Below are 26,905 nucleotides of genomic sequence, written 5' to 3'. Positions count from 1 at the left end.
CACAGAAACTGCTGGCTCTATTTCACTGACGCATTGATTCGTGGGGAAAACAAATGTTATGGGAATTTAGTTGGAAATGACTCCTTTTGTGTTAAGTCCATTGAGCTTCTTGCAGGAGGAGAACAGAGCGAGGTAGAAAAACAAAGATACAAAAGCCCAGCTTGAAATGATTGTAAAGTCACTTCTTATCTCTTTTTGTGCCTGTCACTTGCTCCCCACTCCCAAGCATTCTGTCATGAGTGGCTGCACATAGTGGAGTGATTCAGGCTGATTCACTGAGTGAAATACCCTCCAGCGAAGCCCTCATGCGTCGCAGAGAATAAATATGAGCCAACCATTTTCACCAGGCTTCAAATCCACAACAAACCCCATCGTTCTTTTTTTTTTTTCTTCTGTCCCTGGTGTGCCGATCAATTAACAGTGACATTTTGATAGTTCCAAGCAAATGAAAGATGGGGAAGGTAATGTTTGACATTAATTTAGGAGTTAATTGGATGAAGTATAACTACTAAAGCAATACTTAAAGACAGACTTGAAAGAAATTAAATTAAGGAAAATTAAACTAAAACTTGAAAGAAACTTTATTAGTTCTCTGTAAAGTAAGTTTCACAAGGGTTAATGAATTCAGAATAAAATCAGATTTTCCTTTTGGCTGTGAATACATTCTTGATGTAAAATGTCTCTAACCTGTGAGGTAATCCAGATTCTCCAGCAACTTCTTCTCTCTGGTGAAATCCAGAGCAAACGTGTCAAACGTGTCTGTCAGGTGGATCTCTGGAATCAGCACCTGGGTTGATGCTGTTGCCATGGAAACCCTAGATTATTATAAATAGAAATGGAAAAGGATTTTACACCTTATGTTTCATCCGTGCTAATATTCACTCTTTGGTCAGAATGTAAAGCATGGACCACGTGTTGTGAATAGACTTCAGATATGAAAATCAGATTCACAAGAGTTCCTGAATTTAGCAGTAGGAAAATTAATTTAGCACACAAGCCCAACTTGTTGAAATCGGTCCACAAAACGCCCAATTGGGACTCAATACTTTGTAGCTGGTGAGGCTCGAGTTGAAATCTCTGCCAGGCAGCCTGACCTTTCATTGATGCTCTTGGCCGTCTGCAGGAAGCGAGCGTGATCCGTTTCCTTCAGTGTCTGATCGGCCTGTGTGATGAGGGCCGAGGATCTCTCGATGCACTGCTTGCAGTTGGAAATCTGCTGGGCCAGCTTCCGAAGCCTTTGAGCCTGAAATCATTGAAATGGAGAACTTTCAGCAGATTGGCTTTTAAGACGAATGGAAAATGGTAAGACTGCAGCTCTTTATGTGGCTACATGGAGACTAATGTTGACATTTGCACAAAAGGTCAAGACTAGGACATTCTGTGTTTCTTGATGTTTTCTCATTTATATCAGTATAAGAGCAGGTAGAAAATGGTACAAGTTCAAGAACATCAATCTTTTTTTTAGCTAAATTTACACTGACTTGGAGTAGATTGGTTTTAACCTTCTTGTCTCTAGAGTTGTGAACCTGTAAAGTACTCTGTAAACACACAGTGTACAAGCACCTGCTGACTGCCAAATTTTGTCATGTAAACAATGAGACCAAGGCATTTCAAATCTTCTTTTTTTCCAAATGTGATATCCATAATACAAAATTCTACTGGTTAGAAACAAATCCTATCAGTATCTCATATGTTGACAGAACTGTTTGGCTACTCTACCATGTGTAGAGAAGCCAAACATACCCTGCAGCCTGAAACTATTTATAGTGATTCAGTTTTTCCACAGTTTGTTACGTTTTATTCCAAATTATATTAATTTAATCTCTGCTCTCAAAATTCTACACACAATTACCTCATTATGACAAGATGGAAATATTTTTTTGTATTGTATCAAAACCAAGAAATCACATTTATTGAAGTTTGTCAGTGAAGTCAATTATTATACAAATAATTTGGTTTCTTTAGTTTACATTGTGTTATCAACCAAAGTTTTAGGGGATTATAAGAGCAAAATGTATGAGGGAAACATACAAATAAACTGGTGCAAAATGTAATGAAGCAATCATTTAATGGTGAAATCCCAACTTTCTTTTATTAACATTTTTTAAATCAGCCATGTTGGTGATTTTTGTTGCATGCAAATCTGAGATTTCAGCTTCTCTCGTTTGCCGTCCAGTTTCATTCTCTTTGCTTTTTAAGAGGCAGATTTAGCTCACTGGTTAGATTGAGGTCAAACGACATTTCATCAGCAGTTTGGCTTGTACCAAAATAAACACAGAACAGAAACTGTATCCCAGGAAAGATTACACCATAGCCATAACCTCTGGATCCAGTTCATGACAAAAATGCCAAGCGTCTATGCACATTCTTTCTCATTCAGTGCTAAATGTTGAGATTGTTGAAGTTAGATGGTTGGGGAAAAAAAAATAACTCTGAAGCACACCAAGTCTCATTACATGGAGCTTTAATTATCATTTGGGTTGAGAGTACAAGCAAACATCTTCTCCATATGCTGTGGGATGTTTCTTTGGCCAATCTGCCACCTCCCGTCTGTTCAGAAGGGTTTGAATCTCAGGCATCTGAGTAGTTTGCCATCTGCTGGCAGTTAAAGGATCGTGTAAACATACATCGCTGTGAAAGAGTTTGCCCCCTTAATGATTTCTTTTGGGGGGGGTTTCATACTGTAATATTTGAAGTGAAACAACAAATGTTTATGCTTTCAAAAGATAACCTGAGTAAAAATAAAAAGCCACTTGCAAGTGGTGATTTTTTTCTTTGAGGAACAAAAGTTATCAAAACCAGTCTGAGCCTTAAAAGAAAAACTAAGTATTTAGTACCATTATCTCTACCAGAACATTGTGCGGTAGTGTGCTAGGCCATCATTACAGGATCTTAAACCCAATCACACTCTGGTTAATCTGTAAGGCGATAATCCACAGGTCTTTCAAAACCTTCCATGTATTCCAGGGTTTTTTTGTATTCTTTTTTTCAGCTTTTGTTAGTATTGCTCACAAATTCTGCTTGTTTAAATACAAGCAGAATTCATACAAGCCCTTCTTAACAAGGGCTTTTCAATAATTTAAGATTTTCATGTTTTTTTTGTTATGCTTTTGAAATTTTAAACAGTTGGAGGACAGAATAAAAACACTGTGTGCTATTTGAGGTCACACCGTTCTACTTTTTCACTTCACCTTCCCCTCTTTAATCTTGCTGCCAATGATCTGCCTCCTCTGCTGGATGATGTCAATCAGGACGTCGCACTCCTCCAGGAGCTTGCCCTCCTGGCGCGATGCATTTACCTGAAAATCAATTCACAGATGGCATCAAATTGACAAAGACGAGACGGGGAAACATGGAAAGTTTACAGAGTGTGTACATTTATATTGTGGTGTGATATGTTGTACCAAGAAAACATTTTTCTTCATCCATCTTATACTAAAGCAAGAACTTGGTGAATAATTAGGCTTTTTTTGTATTTTGCTTCTGCCTTGAGTGATAAAACAAAACTACCCGTGTTATCTTAACAGCACAAATATGTGTGGGCGTCTGCATGTGTGTGGATTTCGCCGTTCTAGGACTTACATGGGACCTTGTGCTAAGATTGAGCTGTTTTAGCAATAAATAATTCCAGTGTTTCTCCTGGTTGAAAATGGGAGTATCTCAGACAATTGGAATATTAGGGGAAAAGATTCAGATTTTTGGCACTTATTTTGTATTATAAAATTTAATTACGCTAAGATTAATATATTTAAATCCTGTTACTTGTAATATTCATGATTTTGCCATTTACCGGCTAAAACTTGGTATCATTCATGTTCTAGTTCAGTTTGGTTCGTACCAGCAGTGTTTAATTTCTTCTTTAGTAACTGATGACTTAGTGATTTTCTATACTTTCTATGTAAAAAATTAGCTTAAAGGAAATTTGATCAACTTCAAAGAATGACATATGCAACAGGAGGAGTTATTTGTTGTCCAGATGTTATTTTGTTGTATTTTATAAGTCAACAGACTGAAACGGGGATTCGGATTCCTTTCTGTACATAAATATTTGAGATTTGACAAAGATTGAGGAGTGAATATTTTAAGAAGGAGAACTGTCTGTGGGATTTGTATTCTTCTTTATGAATCCAGATCCCAATGATAGAAATTAGAGGAGAGAAATCACTTAATTTAGTTGGAGGTATTTTGCAAATTCAGATAATTACCATTCAGAGCAATTGTGTGTCGTTTCCGCCAAAGAAAACAAGCATTTGGCATTCTTCTCTCCAGCATTTGATTCCCTTCACAGGTAGCTTGACACACTGAGCAGGCTGTGAAACCTGTTTGTCCATTTATAAGGTTGCTTGTTTTGGCATAACTCACAGTTTCCTATTGTAGTAATTTCCTAGTGGTCCTTTAAGCACCTTGTAAAGTTTTCTTGCTGCAACCAAGTTGATGGCGCAGGGAGCTATAAAAGGGAAGTCTGTTGCGAGAGTTACCAAGTGATTATTAAAGTGCAGTTATTCATTCAAACTTAGTCTCTCTGTGTGCTGACAAAAGTTTTAATAATTACATCATGGGAAGTCATTTTATTTCCTACACTGAGCCAAACGCGCTTGTAAAGGACTTTGACTGAATACTCAAAGTATTCAGTCCTTCTTTACTGCGTTTATATAATTTTTTCCTGGTTTGTGTTGCCAAAAGCAACAATTTGCCACCTGGAGTACATCTGTGTTAATGTGAAACATGCTGAGCAAATACCACGGTTCCTTTGCCCAGCGAGGAAGCCTCGGCAGCTGCTGCTACAACTTTGCTAATTGGTTTCTTTGACACCAATGTAAAGCTTTGCACTTTGTGAAATGCTTGCACCTTGGATTTGGTACTCAAAATCATGTGTGTGTGTTTATTTATTTATATATATATATATATATTGTCAAGAAAACTGGCATAAGGGTATGAGATCTTTCCAGGTACACGCAGAAAAAGGTGCCTAGAGGCCTGAGAGAAAATAAGTAATCCTGTAGTTTGATTAAAAGCTAAATTAAATTGAATATGAATAAAGAGTAAAATGAATACAAGTAATCACATAATAACCTTCTGAAATGCATTGTCTGAAATGTGATCTGTAATGATTTCTGTAATGATTTAACTGTGGAAAAATGATGGTAGATGATTTATGATTAATGATTGATAATAAGAGAAAGATGTGATTTATTGTCAAGGATTATGAAGTTGTAATCATTTGAAACCAATTCACTGAGTTGTAATAGAGAAAAGTGAGTTATAGAAAGACGAATGTGCAGCACAGCGCTGATAACAGGAAATGTCGCAAGCAGTTCTGAACAGATGGCCAAGGCGCACAGGAGGGATGGTGCGGTGAGTTTGGCTGAAGCAACAGGTTTAGGGAAGTACGGACAGATTGGGTAACTTGGGACTTTTTCATGAGACACAGCAGGTGTGCAGAAAGTCACGTAGGCCAGACCTCCCCATACACACACATGGTAGAGAAATGAATAAAAAGGGGTCGAAAAGAGGAACCAGTCGTTCCCAGTCCGGCGGCGCAGAAGGAGAGACAACTTGCAGAATCAGCTACGGACCGCACTTCAGAACCACGGGGAAGCTCGGACTTCACACCGCTAAGACAGGACTGGGTCCCATCGCCCCATCTCTGGTTCTTGATTCGACCGTTGGTCTCGTCTCAACCCAGCAACAATTTCAAACTCTGCAACAAGACTTGGAGGAAGGACAAAGGTCCCTCAGGGATGAGGAACTGGGGTTTGCAAAAGGATTCGGACCCGTTCTGCTTTGTTTCCTTTCTAAGGAGGATTTTTCCACACAAGGCAAAGACCTCAACCAAGGCTGCTAGGAATTTCTGTTGCCAAAAGATCCATCATCTTCTGGGTATGAGTTGAATCTGCTCCTTGAAATTCTATTTCAGAACGTGCGACTTATCTCTTAGGGAAAGAAGGCAGGGTAGTATGATTGTACATGTAAATTTTATTACACTGGTTTTGATCTATATACGATTGATTATTGATTTGTATGTCGCATATCCCTGCTTAAGCTTGCTTAATAAATTTATACTATAAAATTCTAATGAGGTTGGTGGACATTGGAATTAATAGAGTCATTTAATCTTTGTCCAGTTCTTTTAATTAAGGTAAAACTAATGTACATGATTCCAGTAAATAGGAGGCTTCATAATTTCCTTTGGTGAGAGTAAATAATGACCCTGGGACTTACATCTAAGTCACTAAACATAATCTAGCCGGTTCCAAGTGCAAGTTATGATTTAGAAAGTGGGCTACCGTTAACAGAAGTGGTTATTGGAATTATGCAGCTGTGAGGGCTACTCAGCTGATTGTTTCTTAACTGTAAAGGGTCATAACTTCTGGATTGGAGGTAGTTAGAGCTAGACGAATCACTTTCGCCACCAGTTTAAATAGATTATCTCTTATAGAGTACTTTTAGGGTAATACCCAGGTCTCAGAGATTTTCCGGACCCGTTAGACGGAGAACTGGTCAGTAGGCAGCTCTGTGAAGTAGTGAGGAGTGGGCGGAGCTGACTATTGTAGGATAACCTTCATGGCGCCCAACGTGGGGCGGCGCACAACTGAGTAGGCGGGCCCCAAAGACACCAAGTCAGTGAAAACAGATGTGAGACTCTGAATAGCTCACTTGGGTCACTAACTCTTAGGGAAGAGAGTTAGTAGTGACTGATAAGGCCATCAGTCACAACCCTCGCAGTAACTGTATAGCATGCAGGTGAGGGAAAGCTTCTACTGAGGATGGAATGACCAGATCCAGACAGTGAAGCCAGTAGCCAACACAGCCTGGACCCATCCCTACTCGAAAGCGCAAAGGGAGGCTTTGGGGGATAGGCGACTCGAAAGACAAAGACAACTATGAGTGAAGACGAAGAAAGAGGGGAACTGGATCCCCTACAGAAGCCAGCGATGGGACAAGGGGCAAGTCGCGTCAGCCAAGACGGGGAAAATCATCAATCCCGTCTTTCCCAATCTATTCTAATACGAATTCCTGTACAGCTGATATTACTCGGTGATGGATTGGAATCCTGGACTGAGATAAATAAAAGAATGTTCTTTGACTCTCACTACAACACCAGTAAGGTCAGGGTTCAGGACTTACTGGAGATCCTAGTGCGGCATCACGTATACTACTGCACCCAACTTAAACAGGGTCACCGTCTGGGAGTCGTCAAATGCCCAGTGAAGGTTACCAAGAAGACAGAGGCTGCAGAATGGCTGAAATGGTTCGCCAAGCTCCTTGAAGAATGGACGGAGGGTACGCTGCGGACTATCTACAGCCCCTCCGAAAAATATGATCGTGTGGTGAAAACCGCTACAATAGCAGCGGGCATCGACGGAATCCTGGTGAACCCCCAGGCACAGGGGGTGCGCCATTACAAAGAGTGCTCTGAGGCCCTGGAGAAACTGCATGCCTACAGAAGAGACAAAGAAGGCAAGGAAAGGGAGCAAGCCCTTGAAGAGGCAAGGTCGGAGGTGGCTGAGCCTCCGTCCCGACTGCCCAGCAGAGCCCCGACACCGACTCGCCAGCAGAAGCAACCTTCGAGGGATCTGATAGACCTGACGGTTGGCAGCGACGACAACGACGGCGGCGGCAGCAACAACGACGACGACGGAGGCATCCCTGCTCAACCGGGTCCATCGCGGAACAAGGAGACCCCCCCCGAACAGTCGGATGAGGACGACCCCGAGGGAGCGCTCGTCGGCGGACTCACGGAGGAGCAGTGGAAGGATGCAGCCAGGGAGTGGTCCCCTCAACGGGACCCGGAGCTCGGGTTTCATCCCCGAGTCCACAGCACGGAGAGGAGGCATCCACTGCCACCTACAGAGACCCCAGCGGCCAGCAGTTCCGACGAGGACGAGGAGGAATCGGACGAGGAGCAGCGGGGCCCCGGCCGCCCCAAGAAGAAGACTCAGAAATCGGACACCTGGAGGATGGCCCGAGAATTAGCCGAAATACCACCGGGGGCCAGCAACTTTAGACTGCAGACAGGCCTCCAGATTTATCAGGTTATTGGAAGAATATGGGATCTTGAGGGTGACGGACTGATTGTGTTCACCAATAACAGATACAAGATCCACAATCGAAAGTTCAGACGCAGCCTTGAGGACCAAGCAGGGCAAAGTTATACAGCAGATTTAAGATTGCTGGCAGCTACCTGTAGCCCAAAAACGAGGGGAGAAGTAGTCTTGATGAACGGCTATAGTCTCCCTTATGGTGCTGTAATCCTGGTCCCGATTGACGTCTACCGAGAAGGAGAGAGTCTGGAGGAATATCGGAAGAAGATGTGGCACGGACTCGAGCGGGGCCTGGTGGCAGCCAGCAACGAGGGCATGAGAAGAGCGGTAGTGAGTGTACAAGGACTGAGATCGCCGGATCTGCCAAGGGACACCGCCAGATCAATTGCGGAGAACGGAGTGGTGAATATAGCCAGGACCAACAGTCATTTCTTTGTGTTCAAAGAAGTGGTGGTGGTGGTTGACCCCCGTCTGCATCGACTCCGCACTGAACAAGGGGTGAAATTGGCAGCTGCGATGGAGGAGCAATGCCGCACTAGCCATCCATCACGAGAAATCAAGAAATATCCCTTAAAGATTCCCCAGAGTGAGGTTTCAAACACCACCCAGATAGGCAAAGCCAGGGCCGTGCAGCCACCCAGGATAAAAATAAAGGAGGCACCTGTCGAACCAGGGTTCCCCGCAGCAAGGTATGTTAAGGAGTTCTCGTTTGAAGAGAGCCGCAGTGAACTGAAAAAACCCAGTGCGGGAAGAGTCAAGAATGAGCAGCCGACGGTCCCGAAAGAAGAAGGACCGATGAAACCAGCTAAGATTCGACCGCTGAACTCCCCCCAGAGAGAACCTTTTCGACAACAACAGTATGAGGACATCAGCGACTCGGAGGACGAAGAGGAGCCACCAGAGATCGAACATCCTGGAGAAGAAAAAGAGGAAAGCGATCACGGCAGCGTCTTCTCCGACCCGAAGCAACCACCGACAGAGCATAAGACACTCCGAACAGGACAGCACCGGGGTAAGAAGAAAGAAATGGAAACCTTTGACATCGAGAGATCTTCTGAAAGACTGGCGAGAGACGTGACCTGGGGTCCAGTGCAGGCTAAGGACGGACGGCGTACGTATGTACCAGAGGTCGGCCAAACCGAGTACCAGATCCCGGCAGGATGGGCCAGCAGGTTGGGAGACCGGGTGCAGCTCGAGGTGGAAGCGACAATCGGAGAATGGGCTAACATCCTGATGACACCATCCTGCTCCACCCTGACAGCACACTATTCCCTGACCACCAACTTCAGGAATGCATACATTGGACATTGGATATATATATATAAATGCCACACATTAACCAGAAACTGCAACTATGGAAGGTTAGGTGTAACTTATGGTTGAACTCTTGCTAACTCTTTCTTTGAGAAGAATTAAACATTCCACATTCTATTAAGACAACGTCCGTTAATATTCAGGAGGCCATGTTGCAGCCTAAAATATGTCAGTGCTCCAGTTGTGACCAAATTCATCATGTCTTGTATAGATGTAAAGTATCTACTGCAAGCCAAAGCCCCATGGAGGATATATTCAGTGTGACAGATTGTCGGCTATAAGAAACATTAAGTGTTTCATTTAAACACAAAGCGTCTTAAATTATCTTAGCCTGGAGCATGTGGAAGAACTCTTCTACAAAGAGACACCATTACTTTACTGTTGGATTAATTCTGCTGCTGCAGTGCTTGGCAAAGTATTTCACAGTGTAACAGATATTTCTAATATTTGCCCTGTGTTAGTTCATTCCATGTTGACAGGTTTGTGAGAAACTCTTTCTGTGTTCAGAAGATCAGACGAACAAAGTTCCATAAGAAGTACAAAGTTTGGAATAGTTGTTTTATAGCCTAACCTGTGCTAAATGAGGACCCAAACACAGGCAGGATGCAAGCAATATCCTGAGAAAAGTGTAGCTTAGACAAAGTCCAAAAAACATACACGCTGGAAAACTAAGGTGCCAAAATAACACAGTCAGCCAAATGGCACTGAACCACAAAGGAAATATGATGAACTGGAGAGTTGAATCCAGCAAGTAGTAAAAACTGGAGGAACATGTATACCAGGAGGTGTGATTAGTGGGGGGGGAAAACAAGTGAGTTTAATCAATTACATGAGCTGTAGTTGTGAACTGTGGCACTGAGGGAGAACGACTCAAAATGACAGACTATGTAAACACAACAGAGGAACAACAGGGAAAATAACTGAAGATAAGTACACGGATGAATAAATGAATGAATAATCATTAAGCATAATATTAGAGAACCAAAAGAATCAAGTGAGATGTGAAATAAACCCCAAAGAAGAATTCAAAACTATACTGACAAAGCAGAGCAGAAGTCCCTCAATTGATGACACTTCTGTGATTCTCTCTTTTTTATTATTATTATTATTATTATTATTATTATTATTATTATATTCTCTAACAAACCTGAGGCCTTCACAGAACAGCTGCTTTTGTACTGAAATTATAACACACAATGGTGGACTCTTTTCTTGTAGGGTGACTTATGAAGGCAATAGGCTAGACTAAATTTTTAATTAAGGATTTGAGGACCAGATCTCAATTTAAAAAAAATAAATTTTCACCAGTACGTGCTAATTTGTGTTGGCCTAATCCCAATAAAATCTAATGTTTGTTATCAATAAGAGAAAATCTGAGAAATCAAAACTTTAGAAAGGCCTTGTTATTTTAATGCATCATGGTATGACAAAATACACATTTTCTGTTGAGTTTATTCAAAAACATATTAGCTACAGTTAGAATATGTGCAAACAAAGTTTCAAACTGAGTATCTTTACATTTGCTAAAATGCACATATTTGTGTCAAGTCTGTTTCATCTGCCTGTGTAGATTAGGATTAGCACATCTCTTGACGTTTACCCATCTGTGATTCAGTCCTAAAAGGGGGTCTTCATCAGTCTAGTAACTCAAGCCTCACTAATGTAACGTAAATAGTGTATGAGGATTAATAACGTATGTTGTTGTGGGGGGGGAAAAAAAATCTATTCAACTGTGAATTTTGACATAATTATTATGAATTGTGACTTAATGCACTTAAGGATTTTGTGTAAAATCCTTTATTGTACTGTATTTAAAAAAGAAAACTAAAATGACCCTTGTGAGTCTATGCATATTTATTAAACAGTGTTAAATTAATTCACTCCACTCTCCCAGAGCAACCCCTAGACAGTGTCCCCATTTTTCAACATGTGATAAGTGCCTGAGCGTGCTTGGAGTGTGGGTTGGTGTTGGTTCTAACATGGAAAAGCTATAAACAAGATGCCAGCTGAAAAGGCAGACGCATCTAGTGTGCAGCAGGATTGCAAAATTATGGGTGCAGCTGAGCTGGTGAGTCAGAGGAACAGGATTCGAGTTGGCAATCTTTTTCAAGACATGTCTTTGCAGCTGTTTTGGGATAATCTGATGTGAAATATTCAGAAAGCTCATTAGTGGCATGCAAGCAGAGTCTCCTTGAGCTTCATAACTACAATTTATTTTTGTATTTTTCTATGTCTGACTTATGTTCCTTCCTGTATTTATGTTGCACACCATCGCTGAACATTATCCCATCTCATTTTTCTCTCATTTTGAGGGATATGCTCAATATTAATATGCTTTCATCTAATGCATATTAAATGAAAGAAAATTTTAAAAAAGAAATAGTGGTTTATAAATTAGGTGTAACTTGTACTTTCTACAAATTATCCACTTATGGAGCAAATATACAATAATTATATATATATATATATATATATATATATATATATATATATATATACGTATATATAATTATTGTAGCTGTATTTTCATTACAGCTTTCTCTAAGTTGTCCTTTTGTGATCACAGAACCGCCATTTCTTTCTATCCTTTATTCATTAAAATTCCCTTTATCTTGTATAAACTGCACTTTGATATGCATGCAAAACAAGCACACAACTGTAATTTAATCTTCTGAAAATATTAAACTGCCTAATCCTTTACATTCCTCTACTTTGCAAAAGGTCTTGGCAGGCTGTGAAGCTGCCCTCCATATTTTCTAAAACCCTGTGGCATTGCTTTATTTAAAGCGTCTTAGTGGTGCAATGTGATGCGAATGGGCAGGCTTGGCACAGAACTGCCTTCAAAGGAGACTGCATGCATGCAAACATGAACACAAATCTGTTAATGCAGGAATAAATATGGTAAACCAAACCAAATGACAGAAAAATGTGAAAATCTGCTTAAGCATTGTTTTTAAAAAACGGTATGAGAATGTAAATGCGATTATTGTACATTTATTGCAAAATTTCCATGCAGAATTTGAGTAGATGCAGATAATCACTGTGCAATGAATTATAGATTAGACGTAAACCAGGGAAATAAAGGAATGTCAAGCTACAAACATAGATGTTCGCATTATTTATACAGAAAGTGACAATTTCATACAGCTTGTGGTTTTTCTTAAAATAATTTAGAAATTACAAAGTTGCTCATAATATGAAGCATTAGAGTAAACCAGTTATTTTTGAGTCCAGAATGTCTTCACAGTCCTTATATCAGATATTGAGCTTAATCTTTAATGACAACTGCAATCGCAAGATGTGGCCTGATTTTTAGAGAATTGTCTAGTTTCTAAATTTGTCGCCTTCACATTTTTACTCTTGGGCAAAAATAACCAAACATCAGCAGTTTCTTTCACACAGAACGACACCACTTGAATTGCTAGACAAATTAGGTCATTGGTGACCCCGGCAGGGCCATTGAGACTCACCTCGACATGTTGACAAGTCTGGATCAGCTTCCCCATAAGCGACTCTAGCTCATTGTTCCTCTTGATCAAGTTGCTCAGGTTGGAGTCAAGAGCTTGCTGTTGGAAACAAGAGTGAGAGATGCTAAAAAAATAGAAATGTCACACAGATGCAAGACGATAGAAATGGATACAAAGCTTAAGCCGACGCATCAAATCAACTAAGAAGGAACCTTCTAAAATAAAACGACATGAAAATTGTGCCGTTCTTTAACCTGATCAATTTCTAAATTTGTAAAGTTTTGGAGGTGGCGTACCTCTGACCGTGGGTAGTACCCCTCATCCCTGCACTGCCTCCTCATCCTGCCCCGTCCGAAGCCTCAGACAGCAGATCCTAGTTCTAGCCGTGGATGTGACTGGGACAGTCACTCCACTGAGCACCAAGCCATGCGCAAACCCAGCCAAGCGATAAATCAGGGCTTCAAAAAGCTTTCCCTATGAGAGCAGCGCTCCCGGCAAACGAAGCGGCAAACAGGTGACAAACGCGTCAGTGCCGCCCCTCGATGCTCCTCCCTTCACTTTTTCCCCTCCTTTCTATTCATCCTTCTGTATTTTTTACATAGCTTTTTTTTTTTTTTTTTAAATGCCAGAGCCAGGCTGTTTTGTTTGCTGCCATGTTTCACATAATTGCCAAATCAGGCATGATTAAGCTGTTCTGATGCATCGTTGTCACTTTTCCTCTTTTCAAAGTTTTAAGATGTTCTTCATGGTTTCAAAGCTGAAAGTGAAAATGACCGAAGTATGAAGTTATAGAATATGCTTTGTACCTCTTCAGCCACGTTTTAAATATCAACAGTTTTTTTGTGGTGTCAGAAAAGCTCTGACTCGTCCACAGAGGTGGACATGGTGCCTCTTTTTTTTTTTCTTTTTTTTTTTTTTCCTTTGCAAGTGTGATGTAGTGCCACGGGGGGCTTAATGGATGACCTTAATACGCAGATGGCACACAGAAGTGACATAAGGGTCTGCTGTAACAGGAATATGACCCTGTTAGTAACAGAGGGGGAAAAGATGATCTCTCAAAGGAGGACAAGAATTGCAACAATAAGCCATCCTCTGTGTATTGAACTTCAATGCAATATGCCACGACATAAACATAAAGAAAAGGGATTTAAGCCTATTATATGTCCTTGTTGCCAGCTTGTATCTATTTGTTGGAGCTGGAGCGCCTTCTAGCCCCCATCAGTTTGATCACTTGTCAATCATCCTGCAGCGTAATCTGTCTCTTTTTATCAACCCACCCCCCTTTTTTTCTGCCTCCACTCTGAGCTAGATTTTGGGAGAAAAAAGTCTGTGTTGTACTGCACAGTTAATCTCTGCTTAGTTAAATGAATTTTCAAAGTGCCGTGAGGCAGTGGACTGGGATTATTCTAATAGAAAACCCAAGGATGCAAAATGACAGGAGTTAACTAGTTAGAAAAAAGATGTCGCGTTTGTTTCATTTAATGTTTATGTATTTCTGTATTTCAAGCCATGAGAAGATTTTAAAACATTTCAGCTAGCCTACTCTACTCTAAAGAGAGAATTTCTGACGGGTTGAAGATGGGCATCTTGATTTAGAGTTGGCTGCATACCAAGAGAGGGTGGTATGTAAAAATGCTAAATCAGCAATTCTTGAAATACTCAGTCAAGCTCTTCTGGCACCAACAACCAGACCACATTCAAGGCCACTTAAATCACCTTTCTTCCCCAATTTGATGCCCTGTTTGAACTCAAGCAAGTTGTCTTTACTGCATCTAGATTTCTGCAATCCTGAGTGAGAGATGGGAATGCTTCTGGGCCTGTTTTGTTGTTTATTGAATAGGTTTTACCTTAAATCAGAAGGAGTTTTTATGCTCTTTACAGAATTTAATAGAACCAAAAGATCCATCACATTATTACTTGGTCAAAGGTTCCGCCGCTCATAAATGGTGTACAGAGATTTGAACTTTCTTCCCCAGGTAGTCAGCAATTCACTTTCTATGGATTAAATAACAGCAGAAGTAACTTAATGTTCTTGCTCAGAAGCATGCTGAAAATGTTACACCTTTTATCCCTGTAAAAGCACACTACAGCAGGGGTCTCAAACTCAATTTACCCGGGGGCCGCTGGAGGTAGAGTCTGGGTGAGGCTGGGCCTCATTCACACACACGGTCTCCTCAGCCGAACCTTTCTGATTGCCTATTACCATATTTGGCCGTAGTCAGGCGCTGTAACAGCCGTAATTGTGTAGTGTCTCTTTAAGATACTCTAGTATTGCTAATGATGTCAGAAGTATGCGCCACGACTTCTCTGTAGAGAGCGTGGGAGAAACGTGCTAGACGGACATGTTAGCTCCCTAACTTTTTAGTAATGTTACGGGTTGTTTGGACGCTGCTCAATTTTCATGTCTGATAATATAGCAGCCGTTCAACCGGGCTTTGTAAGGTTGGTGAAGAGCGTATTTATTAAAGGACAACACTGTGGAATTCCCAGTACCAGTGTGGTTGTGAGTTTTTGACCATCCTGACGAATCTGCCGCCTCCTCTCCTCCCTTAAACACAACCCAAGCGTTACAGCGCCTAACCTTAATTACGTTACACTGATCAGCAACTTCCGGGTCTAGACTGGATGCTGAAGCACGTGAAGCGGGAGCGGCCACGGAAATTGTGCATGTACCGCATGCAAATAATGACAAATAGAAAATGCAAATAGGCCCGGCCGATGTCCCGCCCCCGAGAGCAATATACTCCACCGTGATTGGTAAGTTTGTTCAACTCCGCACACAACACTTGAAAGTGCCAATTATATCAAACTCGCGGGCCGCACTAACATTAAACTTTCATATTAAGGCGGGGGCCACAAACTATCGTCCTGAGGGCCGCAGTTGGCCCGCGGGCCGCGAGTTTGAGACCCCTGCACTACAGTAAATGTTGGCTCAAAAGCAAAAAGCATTAAAAAGGGGTTCATTCATTTTCTCCTTCAACCTAAAGTAAAACACATTTTAGATACGCCAGCACAAGTACGATGAGAAAAAGCTTAAAGTATTTCAGTCAAAACACACACACACACACACACACAAAACACAAACTTAGCATCTTACAAATAAGAAAGAGGAGCATCACAAAAACAGCAGTAAAGTGTTGGTGTTCCATTCACGCTTTTCAACATTTTCCACAGTCATTAAATAGAATCAAATAAACTATGGGAAGTTAAAACCACCTTTTGTAATAATAATGGAGCTGATGTGCACAAACTTGGCATTTAACACCTCCTGAAAATCTTGTTTTTTCACCTTGGACTACACCCACTGGGATGGAGTGTGAGGACCCACCATCAACAATTACTATGGAGTACACTTTTCACCCTTTCAAGAGTAACAGACTTCACAGCTAGTCCAGTTTATAATTCTGTGACCATCTATCAGGGAAAGGAATTCTAATAAATAGATGATTTGTGAAATGTAATATGTTTATGTATGCGTAGTCTAAAAAATCCCCCAAATTGTTTTATATTAAACTGCTCTTAAGAATACCAAACTGTTCCAACTTAAACAGAGAAAGGGGAACACCAAACCAGTGATTTAGTACCAAGGCTGACACATACAAACAGCTGCTCCTATCTTTTATCCTGAAGGGTTTTACTCGGAAGACCCTGAGCTAAAGATTTTAAAAGCCATTTCCAGCACCCTCCTCTGTCAATTTCCTGTGACAGGGGTAATTTTATCTCTGAAAAAAGGATGGGTGTTCCCACAATAACCTCCATGGTTCTTATCAGAAGCACACCAACAGACTCAGAGAAAAAAAGAAACTATTCCAATAATCTACTACTTTTTTTGTCCCATTTTGTGAAGAGTGGAAGTATCTTGTATTCAGCAGATTGGCAAAAAGTGAAAATAATGAAATGTCCCTGGAAAATATGGCAGAAGAACAGCTAAAGCATGTCAAAATCTGAGATTAGGGTGGGGGATGTGAGACTGCTAGTAAGATTTAATTAAGTTGTCACTCTTAAAAGTACCAGTACCAATACAATGGTGTATTTTGTATACTTTAAAAGATTTTAAATAGAAGTTAAAGTTAAAGTAAACTCAAAAAACTGACTTCTTAGACAAAATCCATTTTGTAGTGTTACACTGTAGCGTCAGCTAAAATTGCATTGTATCTTAAAAGTCAGGTAGTACAGGGTGTTGGTCACTACCCTTAAGGCAGGGTCACAAATCAATGACAGTGAAATGATGGAAATGTAACTCTAAACAAAAGAGTAAAGATGATGAACGTTGCAGTGTTTGCTATTACAAAATCCATCATACTTGGGATGCACAACGCAAAAAAAAAACTGCCCCTGTGGCCATTAGCACTATGACGCACAAGTCAGTTCTCAGTTAAGCCAACCTGCACCCAGCTTGTTAACCTGCAACCTTGCAAAATCACCATGCCTTGTTGTTAAAGACATACCCCTAATTCACTGCCTCTGAATACCTCCCTGGCTTCCTGGTGTGGCGCAGTCATTATGCTAATTGCTTAATTATTCAGGAGAGATTATAAATCAGCATGAAATGATGAAATCTCTCTTGATAATCAAATTAGATACCTGACTGAGGATATCAGGAAATTTCATACTTCAGAGGAGAATGAAATTAAAGTTTGAAATTCATTATATGTGTAAGACGATAAAGGGCATTGGAGGGTTTTTATACTTATCTATAATTAGACTAAGTAAAACACTGAAAACAGCAGAAAGTTTTTTTTTTATAGACCATATAAGCCAACAGGCACATACCTTTAATTTTTCGTAGCGGTCGCTTAGGGCTGCCACTTGATGATCCCTGTGCCTCCCAACCAGTTTGCACAGTGAGCAGATCAGCTGGTCGTCAGTGACGCAGTACATGTTCACCTTCTCCTCCTCATGCTCCAGGCACTGGAGCCCTCTGAGGTGAGAATCAGGCATTGGCTCAATGAGCCGGTGACCTGTGAATGGTTTCTTGTTCGGGTGAGTTGCCCTGAGGCACTCCTCGCAGTACGACACTTCGCATGTCACGCACGTCTTAACGGCATCCTGGGGTGGGTCCTGCTCGCAGAACTGGCATTGGACTGGTTCCGGCGGAGTTTCTGGGCTGGACATGGCGGCACTGACGGGAACCAGAGCCAGCCGGTTGCTCCCTTCCTCAATGGGAGAGTTGGGCCCACTGTGGGGACCGGCCAACGGCAGAGGGAGGCCAGCCGAGGATGAGGCCCGTTGAACTCTATCGATAATGTTCTGCAAGGTCACGTTTCTCTTGAGTCCTTCTAATCCACGCTCCGGACTCAGGGAAATTACATACCTACAAGTGGGGCACTGAAAAGCGCCAATGCTCTGGACGGACTCGTTGGTGGCGCAGTGGGAGACGAGGATGCGGTGGGCACAGCCGAAGCACAGGCTGTGGGCACAAGGGAGCAGCAGCGGGTCTTCAAAGAGCTCCAGGCAGATTGGACAGGTCAGCTCTGACTCCAGAGTGTCCATCCTGCTCAGAAGAGGCCAGGCGGGACTGGGTGCAGCGTCATCAAAATCCAGAAGAGCCGCTCAGATGTCTGGAGGCCAGAGACAAAGAGATAGCGCCAGGAGAACAGAAAGGGGAACAGAGGGAAAGAGAGCAGAGGGATTTGAGATTAAATTGTGTGAAACAGCTTATTTTCCACAGCTTTCTTGGGAGGGCTTATATCTCAATGGAGCTGACAGCTGCTAAATAATTGCAGTGTTGAGTTTTTCCTTTTCAGCCTGTAAAAAGTTAACTGTAGATTCTGCCAAACCCATCAACAAACAACAAATGAAGCAACAGACCTACAAAATAGGCAGAACTCTGGATCATCTTAGCCAGAAGCTGTGCAATGTCATTAACAATTGGAAAATGCTCACATCCTTTTTGTTCTGTTTATTCTTTAAAGATCCTTGTTGTGTTTTCCAGCACCAACACTTTAGGTTTAGCTAAACCAAAATTATCATCTGGCAGCAGACTAGAGTGTGTTACTTTCCCATTACATTAGAGCTGCAAGGAGAGTTTGTTGGGCTGGAAGGTGCTTAAAACTGCATCACAACAAACCTCAAAGCCAACCTAAGCTATGTTTAAATGATTTATGATGCAGCAAGTTATTTATTTATTTATTTTCTTTGGAGCACAAGCTGCTGCTGTTGCTCATTAGCATTCAGCGCTGGTTTATAATTCACTGCAATGTGTGGCTATAAAACGGTAATTTTTAATCTTGGAGTACACTTAAATTTGAATCTATTTTAATAAAATTGAAAAGGATTTCCTTATCAGCATTAACATGTCAGCAGGAAGGATGTTTTTCATTTGAGGTGCAGCAGTGCCAGCAGCTGCTGCTGCTACAGCTGTAGCCAGTTAGTAATTAGCGCATGTGTCGACTTTCTCCTCCTGCAGAGAAGCTGGCTCTTGATTTCAGCGTGTTGTCGCCGTCAGGTGGTTTTAGTTAATGTTTGTGCTGATATTGCGCCCCCACCTTCCCCAATAACCATGGTTTCCACTGAAACATCTCAAATATGTTTATTCACAGACAGATAGAAAACAATACAGCTAAGTGTTTAATAAAATTATGTTAGTTGGTTGGAAGTAAAGCTCTAAAATTGAAAGAATTGGTCAAATTTTTGGCATGTCTGACTGTTTCTTTGAACTCTTGACCCAGTTCGTTCAAAATGTGGTAGAAATCAGTTGTTTTTGTAAGACTCGTAAGAGTCGGTGTTGTCTTGCACAGCTAATAAAAGTGGTGACGGATGTACAGACTATGGTAGTGGTGGACAGATTTCTATACATATAGTTCTACATTCTTTTTTGAAATGATGGATTTTTGCATCTTCATTTCTCAAGGTTTTTTGTGAGGCTTTCGTTTTTAGCTTGTGGGAGAGATTTGGCCTCTTTTGTATGCTGTACAGTTTTGGCTTGGATAGACGTTTCCTGATTTAGTTGTTTTTTTATAATTCTGTATTATCTCCTCAAGCTAAGGCCGTGTGTCTTTCTCTTCAAGGATGTAGGCATACAGAAATTCAGAGAAATTATACCAATACAAAGTAAGCATATGTAGAGGAACATAATATGCAAGTTGTTTCTTATGGAAGAATTAAAGTGTTTCAACCATTTCTCGTTTTTCGTGTGTATAAAATTGAATTAGCTTTCCGGAGAACTTATTCAACACTGGTTTTAAATCGACAATGCTGTTTATTTCTAAAAGTGTATTTCAACACAAATGGATGTGTAGATAGACTTTGGTCAAATTGCATTGAGAAGCAACAGTAAACACTGATAACATCAAACCTGGAGAGTGCCAGTGTTGTGCACAGAGCAACAACAATGCTTGGACATTTGCCGAATTAAACTGTCCTCTGGCAATTTCGAAAATGTCGGATAACATCAATTTTGTGAACGTTGCTTCTATTCAGAAGTCAAACTTCCATAAAGCACGAGAGAGGTAACAGGATAAGTGCGCTTCTGTGATATAATGCATGCATTTCTGATGCAGGAAATGTGTCCAGTCTTATCTCACCAAGCAGGATTTTCAGCAGATGTCACTGTCGGCTGAGATTAAAGCATTGGTGCGTCAGACAATAGGATGCAAAGAGCTCAGAGTATCTCTCTCATTCCCATGCATGGTTTCCTCTGATCTAAAAGAAGGGGGAAAAGTGCTGCAGATAAATTGTACCCCACTTGAGAGTTTTGCAGTGCTAGCATTTTTGAGGCCATGTGAAGGCGGATAACAGTTTTGTGTTGATTAAAAAAAGGCAGAAAGGAACTAAAATATATTTCTGCAAGAAATATTTAATATTTAATGCCATAAAAGAATGTTTCCACCTTTACAGATTTTTTTCTCTTTTTTATTCTCTTGTACTTAATAGTAAAAAGTAAGATATTTACAACAAGTACATTTTCACCACAGAGCAATGAATAGCCATCAAGTTGATTTCATGTATTTAATTTTAAAGTAGCTATATGTGCACAACTGAAGCAGGTAGTGTTATGCAGAAATTGACAAAATCCAAAGTAAATAGGGCTTCAGTAATGAAGTAAATATTGGCTGAAAATGTCCCGAGACATTTTGATGCTGTCACTTTGTTCACTCAGCAGCCAGTCAAGTAATATCAACCGCCAACAGCTTTATTGAAGGAAAGAAAGCAGCAGTAAGGCTTAAAAAAAATCTTTCAAACAAAGCCTGGAATGGTAAAAATTTATAGAGCTGTGATTAGTTTGGGCTTGACACTGAGGGATCCTGAAGGCATTATTGACCAAAGAGAATAGATTGACTGAATTCAGATGAAAACACTTTAAACCAATCTGTTTGTTCTTATGCATTCGCAGACTCACACAAATTGAAACAGGCAGCCGAGAGAGGGTGAAATGCCTCTAACCATACCGTAGGTGACACTGTTGAACCGTGCAGGGAGGTGACTGAGTACAAAGCAAAAGAAGAGAGACGGGGGGGAAGGAGGAAAAAAAAACCTGGGGATGCTGGGGGGATAAATGTATATGATTTTACAAAAGTCTAAGTTGTTTACTTTTTCCATCGTCACTTTGTGCCTCTGGACTGCCAGAGCTGTCACAGTATGTAAATGACTAGTCTGTCATGCTGGCACCTCAGCAATGTCAGTACCAATAGTCTTCAGTGGGGGGCAATACAAAACTGATTAGAGGAATGCTTTAGTGTTGTTCCACCTCCTCTTCACTGCAGTTTCTGCCTATAAGCAGAAATTATCTTTATAACCAATCACAAGCTAATATTTATAGCATGTTGTTTTCATACCTATTTATACATTAATATGATATTACCCAGCATGCATCCCTTGACAGGCATAATGTAAATAATGTATGAAATATTCTTCTTAGCCCCCTACCATGCTTACTTTCCTGAGAATGAATTTGCTTCAACCTGACTACACCAGTTTAGGCAAGAGCTTAATGAAAAATTTGTTTTCACAAGCATACCTCAACGTTTCTAGCCTTTTTTGATGTCAGTGTCTCCATGCTTGTGTTTGGAACACAGCTTAAAAGTTTTGTTGCAAGCTAAATCTGGGAATAACCTCACGCCCCACTTTCTGTGCTCTAGTTGCAACAGCGGGGGGGAAAAAGATCACAAATATATGCTTGAATGTGCCCTGTGAGACTGATTTAATAAAACAAACTATGAGCAGGATGAGTAAGTGTTTTATTTCTCCCACTTCAAAAAATTCTGGATTTCAATTTACAGTGACCCAGGATTGTAATTCCTACTTCAGGGAGCACTTAACTGCATTTTTATGACCTGGGCTTAAATCCACAAGCAACTTGCTGGTAAAGGCCAAACAAAGCCACCTTAAATGGAGTAAAACTTTCTTAATGTTAGATTTGCGCCATTTGTGTTGTCAAATAAAACTGGATTGCTGCTTTATATGCAGCATGTTTTTTGAAGATATAAAAGTAACAATAAAATTTCAATTTTAAAATGTTAAGGTAGAAATAATTTTATTTCTGTGCCATAAAGCTACTGCTAGCTAAGATTTGGTGTTAGAATTTCCTGCTTACTATAGTAATACAAACCAAAACAAGGCTTTTCTCAGCATTTTCAATTATTCAAGAAACAAAAAGTGGAATATTTTCACAAATTTTGAGTATAAATGTGAAGTACTATGTGTAATACTTTGCATTTATGGAAACAATAAAAGTTCAAATGAATGGTTAATTTTTTTCCCACTGTGTGCAATATTTTACATACAAAGTAACCATATTGAATTTAAACTTGGACTAGGTTGGGGACCACCATCTTTGCAAGTGGGATTTTTGATTACAGAAATTCATGTAAAAATTGGTGAAACAACTTATTTTAGTATTTCTTTTAACATAGGTTTTTAAAAATTGAGTTCATTCAAACAGAGCATATCTGTCATAAATTATATCTGTTGGGACTTTACAATTAGGTCCAGTTTATGACTATATATAGTCCCATAGGTTAATTCAAATAAGTACAGGACAATCAGAAAGTCTGATTTAAATCCAGTTGTATCACTGGATTGATCACCTGAATTTCAACTTCAGCAAAAAAACAAAAAAAGAAAAAAGATTTTTTTCTTACACTAAAGTATCAAGTCCATTATCGTCTTTCTTAGAGATGGCAGAATAAAATGCTAAAATGTCTCAATTTCAACCACAGGGTTAAAACTGAGAAATATTAACCGGTCAGTTTCTAAGTCTGTACTTTTGTCTTTATAGAAATGGCAAAACTGTTGCTGTTTGCCACAGTTACTTTGAAAGAAATCTTCTATAAAACCAAACACAACTTTTGGTGTAATGTACTACATCACCTTCCATTTGTCATTTTGCTTGTAATCCACAAGTTACCTGACAAACAAATGTTCACTAGAACAACAGAACCACAGAGCTTTTCAGAAATTAAAACCCCTTTCAACTTTTGTTCTCACTTCCAGTTTACATCTGGGCCGTCTCCCTCCACAAAGTCTGGGCCCCACTTCTTAAATCTTTCATTAAATGTGGATCCGGGAAGGTAGCGGCTTTCCCTTCCACTCACAGTTTAGGCTGGAATAAAATTTTAATGGGTACCCTTTTATTTTCTAAAAACTGATTTGACAGAAGCACAATGTGGGCAAAAACAGAGGCGGGACTGAGCTTGTGTTTGTTAAAAGGGAATGCCTGGCATGGTTTTACAATGCACATAATAAATGCTTGCATATTGTTGATTTAATGTGACTTGCATGTTTAATTGCTATTAACTAGCGGAAAGTGGAACTTTTAGCCTTTTATGATATTTTTTCACAATTGTCAAGGTAAATTGAGTGGAAAAGCCAAATCTTGGCAGTAATTACAGTAAATACGCTAAAGCCACATAACCTTGGTATGAATTAAAAAAAAAACATGTGTGCAGGGATCCATTTTGTGATTTGATGCGAACAACTGTGGCAGTCCACGATGTAGATACAAGAAGTAGGTCATTCCCATTGACCTGGCTCACATAATCAGTGTACACTGTGTGTGTCACTTCATGATCTCGGCGTTCCAATTCTCTCTCCATCTCGCTCAGCTCGGAGGAGGCGGAAAAATATAGCAGAGCACACGGCATAACGATAGAAGAGGGCAAAGGCATCTAATTCAGAGGGTAAACATATCTGGCTGTCAACGTTCATAATGTCATGTCTCAGGACTAAAACAAACCTTGCTCAGTGAAAACCGATGGGATAGATTTAACTGTACACAAATGCATTAGCACTTCCTTGCAAAGAAAAGTAAAGATTTTAGTGTTGGGTTGTTGAATTAAGCGCACCACTTGCCCCTAAATGTAACCTACTTCCAGAATGAAGATGCACTAAAAGAACCGTCACTAAATAATTCACGTTTCTGTTCCTAAATACCAAATAATTCAGCTCTTGATGTGCATCGTTGAGTCAACTTTACTCTTCCGTCTCTTCCAACCTTTCACCCTTTCGACACCTTGTTTGCATCAATCTCTCGAAGAACTCAGTAGAGCCCACAACTGTTTACTGGATTTGTGGAGGAAATCGGAGGGGTGGGAGGGAAATAACATAATCTGCCTCCATAGAAGCAATGGGTGGCTAATGCCAGATTAACCCTTGACCCCGCTTCATGGTTGAGAACTAGTTGGCTTTACAAGAGGTCGTGCAATCCGGACCCAAGCTACAAAAAATGTGCCATACTAATTGATTTCTACAGGAAAGGATTTATTCTAAAAACACTTGTAAACACATGGAAATCCTGATGCTATGTTTTTCCCCCAAAAGCATTTCTTATAGAAAGTTGGTGGCATTTCTTGCTGTATAGGCTAGAGGAACTTGTTTCTATACAGTTTGCAGTCTTGCTTGCACATATTGTAATATAAGTCAAATTGGGACACAGGATGAGGAAATGTATTTTGGCAAGGAACATGCCCAGAGCAAAAGCTAACGAGGTCCAAACTGGAGTTTTAGATGAGGGATCAAAAGCTTTTAGCTTTAGATGTCAAACTCAGAAGAGAATTTGAGGTCTTTCATCTCTTCCACCTTTTTTCCTCTCCATCTTGGCCTCCCTTTGCTTTCCCTGTGTTGTATGATTCTTCATTTCCAGGTCTTATAACGTTACCAACACTAAAAATAGTCAAATGCTACACTAACATTTGTGTTTTCAGTTCTCAGAAACCCTGCCACGTTTTTATCCCTAATCCGCTTCCTGCCACACCGGCTGTGACCAATCCAGGCCTTTCATGGTCAGAAGTGGGCAGTCACACTTTAACAGGATTGGTTGGTCATAGTCTGGGATGCAGAGGCTATTAGTGATGATAATGGAGGGAGACGTTTGTGATTGTTTGTGCGTGGCAAGGTCTGCCTGGAATCTGGCTTGTGTGACCCAGATTGGCCTCAGTGGTACAGCTAAAAAAATCAATGCAATGTTTGTGGGGCAGGAGATTATAGGGGACATGAAACAAGTCTGGTGTTGACAGTATGTTTGATTGGGGTGTTCGATGTTCAATGGCATTAACAAAAAGACTCACGAGGCAGTAAAGTAAACATGTTGGTTTTGGAAACTTCATAAATATTAACCCATATGCTTTAGGAAAGAATATTAGGATTACTTCTGTAACAAAACTTTGGAATAACATCCACTATAAAGGTCAGCTTCCTCACAGAGGGTGTGAGAGTTCCACCTAAGATTGCCAAGTATTTGATTGAATAAATTTTGTCCTCCGCCTCCTGCAGGTTTTCAGTGCCAAAAGACTCTAAAGCTGGCCCAGAGCATCACTGAGTTGCTTTCTTTTCCCTCAGAGATGCCAGTTCACAAAGTTTCCATTCTATTTTCTTTCAGTTTTGATTAATCGCTTCACGGAACAGAACCCCAAAACCTTTTTCGTTTTTCTTATTTTGTGGTGAGCAAATTGGAACTGACAGTTCCTGTGCTTTTGGGTCTGTAGTGGTGCATTTCTTGAGTTTAAGCATTGAGCCCTTTAGCATTCAGTATTTGCCTTATGTATATTCTGCCAAAAAGTCTTTCTGGATCTTATTTGCAGTCAATTGAGGTAGCCACCTGTCTCCTCCGCAGTCTGATGACAGCAGATGATAGTTTCCTCTATGTCCCACCAGGTGGTGCAGCCACAATTCCTTAAACTGTCAATTGTGAACTATGCTTGAAATTATACCTGTAGGAACATTCAGGGTCTTGGATTTCATTGTATTCTCTTGGAATTTCTTACCTTGATAGATATCAAACATCCAATAAAATGACAGTCCAGGTATTTAGAGTGTTCTATCTCAAGTACACAAATGCAACCAATGATTTCTTGGATCACTTGTGCCTGAGAGCACAACTGATTTGCAAATGTATGCTCTTAAGGTTTATAGAGAAATTACACTCCTTAAACTAGAATTTTGAGTTGAATTTGAACTATTCTGGTGTATCTTGTTCATTGTATACACCTGAACAGTTTTTAATTTAGCCAATAAACCAAAATTTGCAGTAGGGGTTTAACCATTTTCAGTAGAGCTGTATTGTGGAAATGATGGTGTCTTGTTCTGAAAATATGTATTGAGACGTTTCTTTGCCTAACACTCTACCTGTGTCACAATCCAGCTTTGGGATTCGCTCTCTCCTGCTTGTATTTAACGTGAGATAAACTGCGTTTAGGCAATAGGAGAGAAACAAACAGAACAGAAACCTCACCGCACACTTTTAAGAGTTGGCTGAAGTTTCCTTCCATCACCACAATTACTTAGTAATGCTTTGATGAAAGTGATAATGTAGCACTCATTCCCAGAAAGTTATCTTGGCTGCTTTGATTGGCTAATAAAATGTTTTGAAAGATCTGTGTGGCATGGGTATGCAAGAGCAGCGTGCTGGAGGGGGATGAGGCCAGCGCATGTGGCTCGTGCCACGCAACATACATTTGATGTAAACTATTCAGGGTGAATGAGAGTGAAGCAGTGATCTCTGCTACTAAGTGAAATTTGTGTGGCATTACATCAAGTGAAGTTTGGTTCTTCCAGGATGTGGTAAATCTTGGTGGGGTTCTGTTTCTGATCTCGGCTAGAGTAGATTTTTAGAAGAAGGCCAAGAACAGAGTGTATTCTACC

At 40.5% G+C, this 26,905-nt stretch overlaps 1 protein-coding gene across 1 annotated transcript in view; it reads right to left on the bottom strand.

The window, feature by feature from the left end:
* LOC116716158 (E3 ubiquitin-protein ligase Midline-1-like) overlaps positions 1–26,905 on the bottom strand; it is a 36,870-nt gene that overhangs the window by 6,012 nt on the left and 3,953 nt on the right. Inside the window, exons 2-6 of the mRNA XM_032557034.1 lie at positions 17,600–18,387; positions 12,830–12,925; positions 3,192–3,299; positions 1,095–1,243; positions 688–815 (exon numbers count right to left, since the gene is read on the bottom strand). Coding sequence (XP_032412925.1) covers positions 688–815; positions 1,095–1,243; positions 3,192–3,299; positions 12,830–12,925; positions 17,600–18,319 — 1,201 coding nt within the window. The 5' untranslated portion in view covers positions 18,320–18,387. The remainder of the gene's footprint in view (positions 1–687; positions 816–1,094; positions 1,244–3,191; positions 3,300–12,829; positions 12,926–17,599; positions 18,388–26,905) is intronic.

Source organism: Xiphophorus hellerii, chromosome 24 (genome assembly GCF_003331165.1).
Source record: "Xiphophorus hellerii strain 12219 chromosome 24, Xiphophorus_hellerii-4.1, whole genome shotgun sequence".
Taxonomy (NCBI): Eukaryota; Metazoa; Chordata; class Actinopteri; order Cyprinodontiformes; family Poeciliidae; genus Xiphophorus; species Xiphophorus hellerii.
This window is presented reverse-complemented; position numbering and strand designations above follow the sequence as displayed.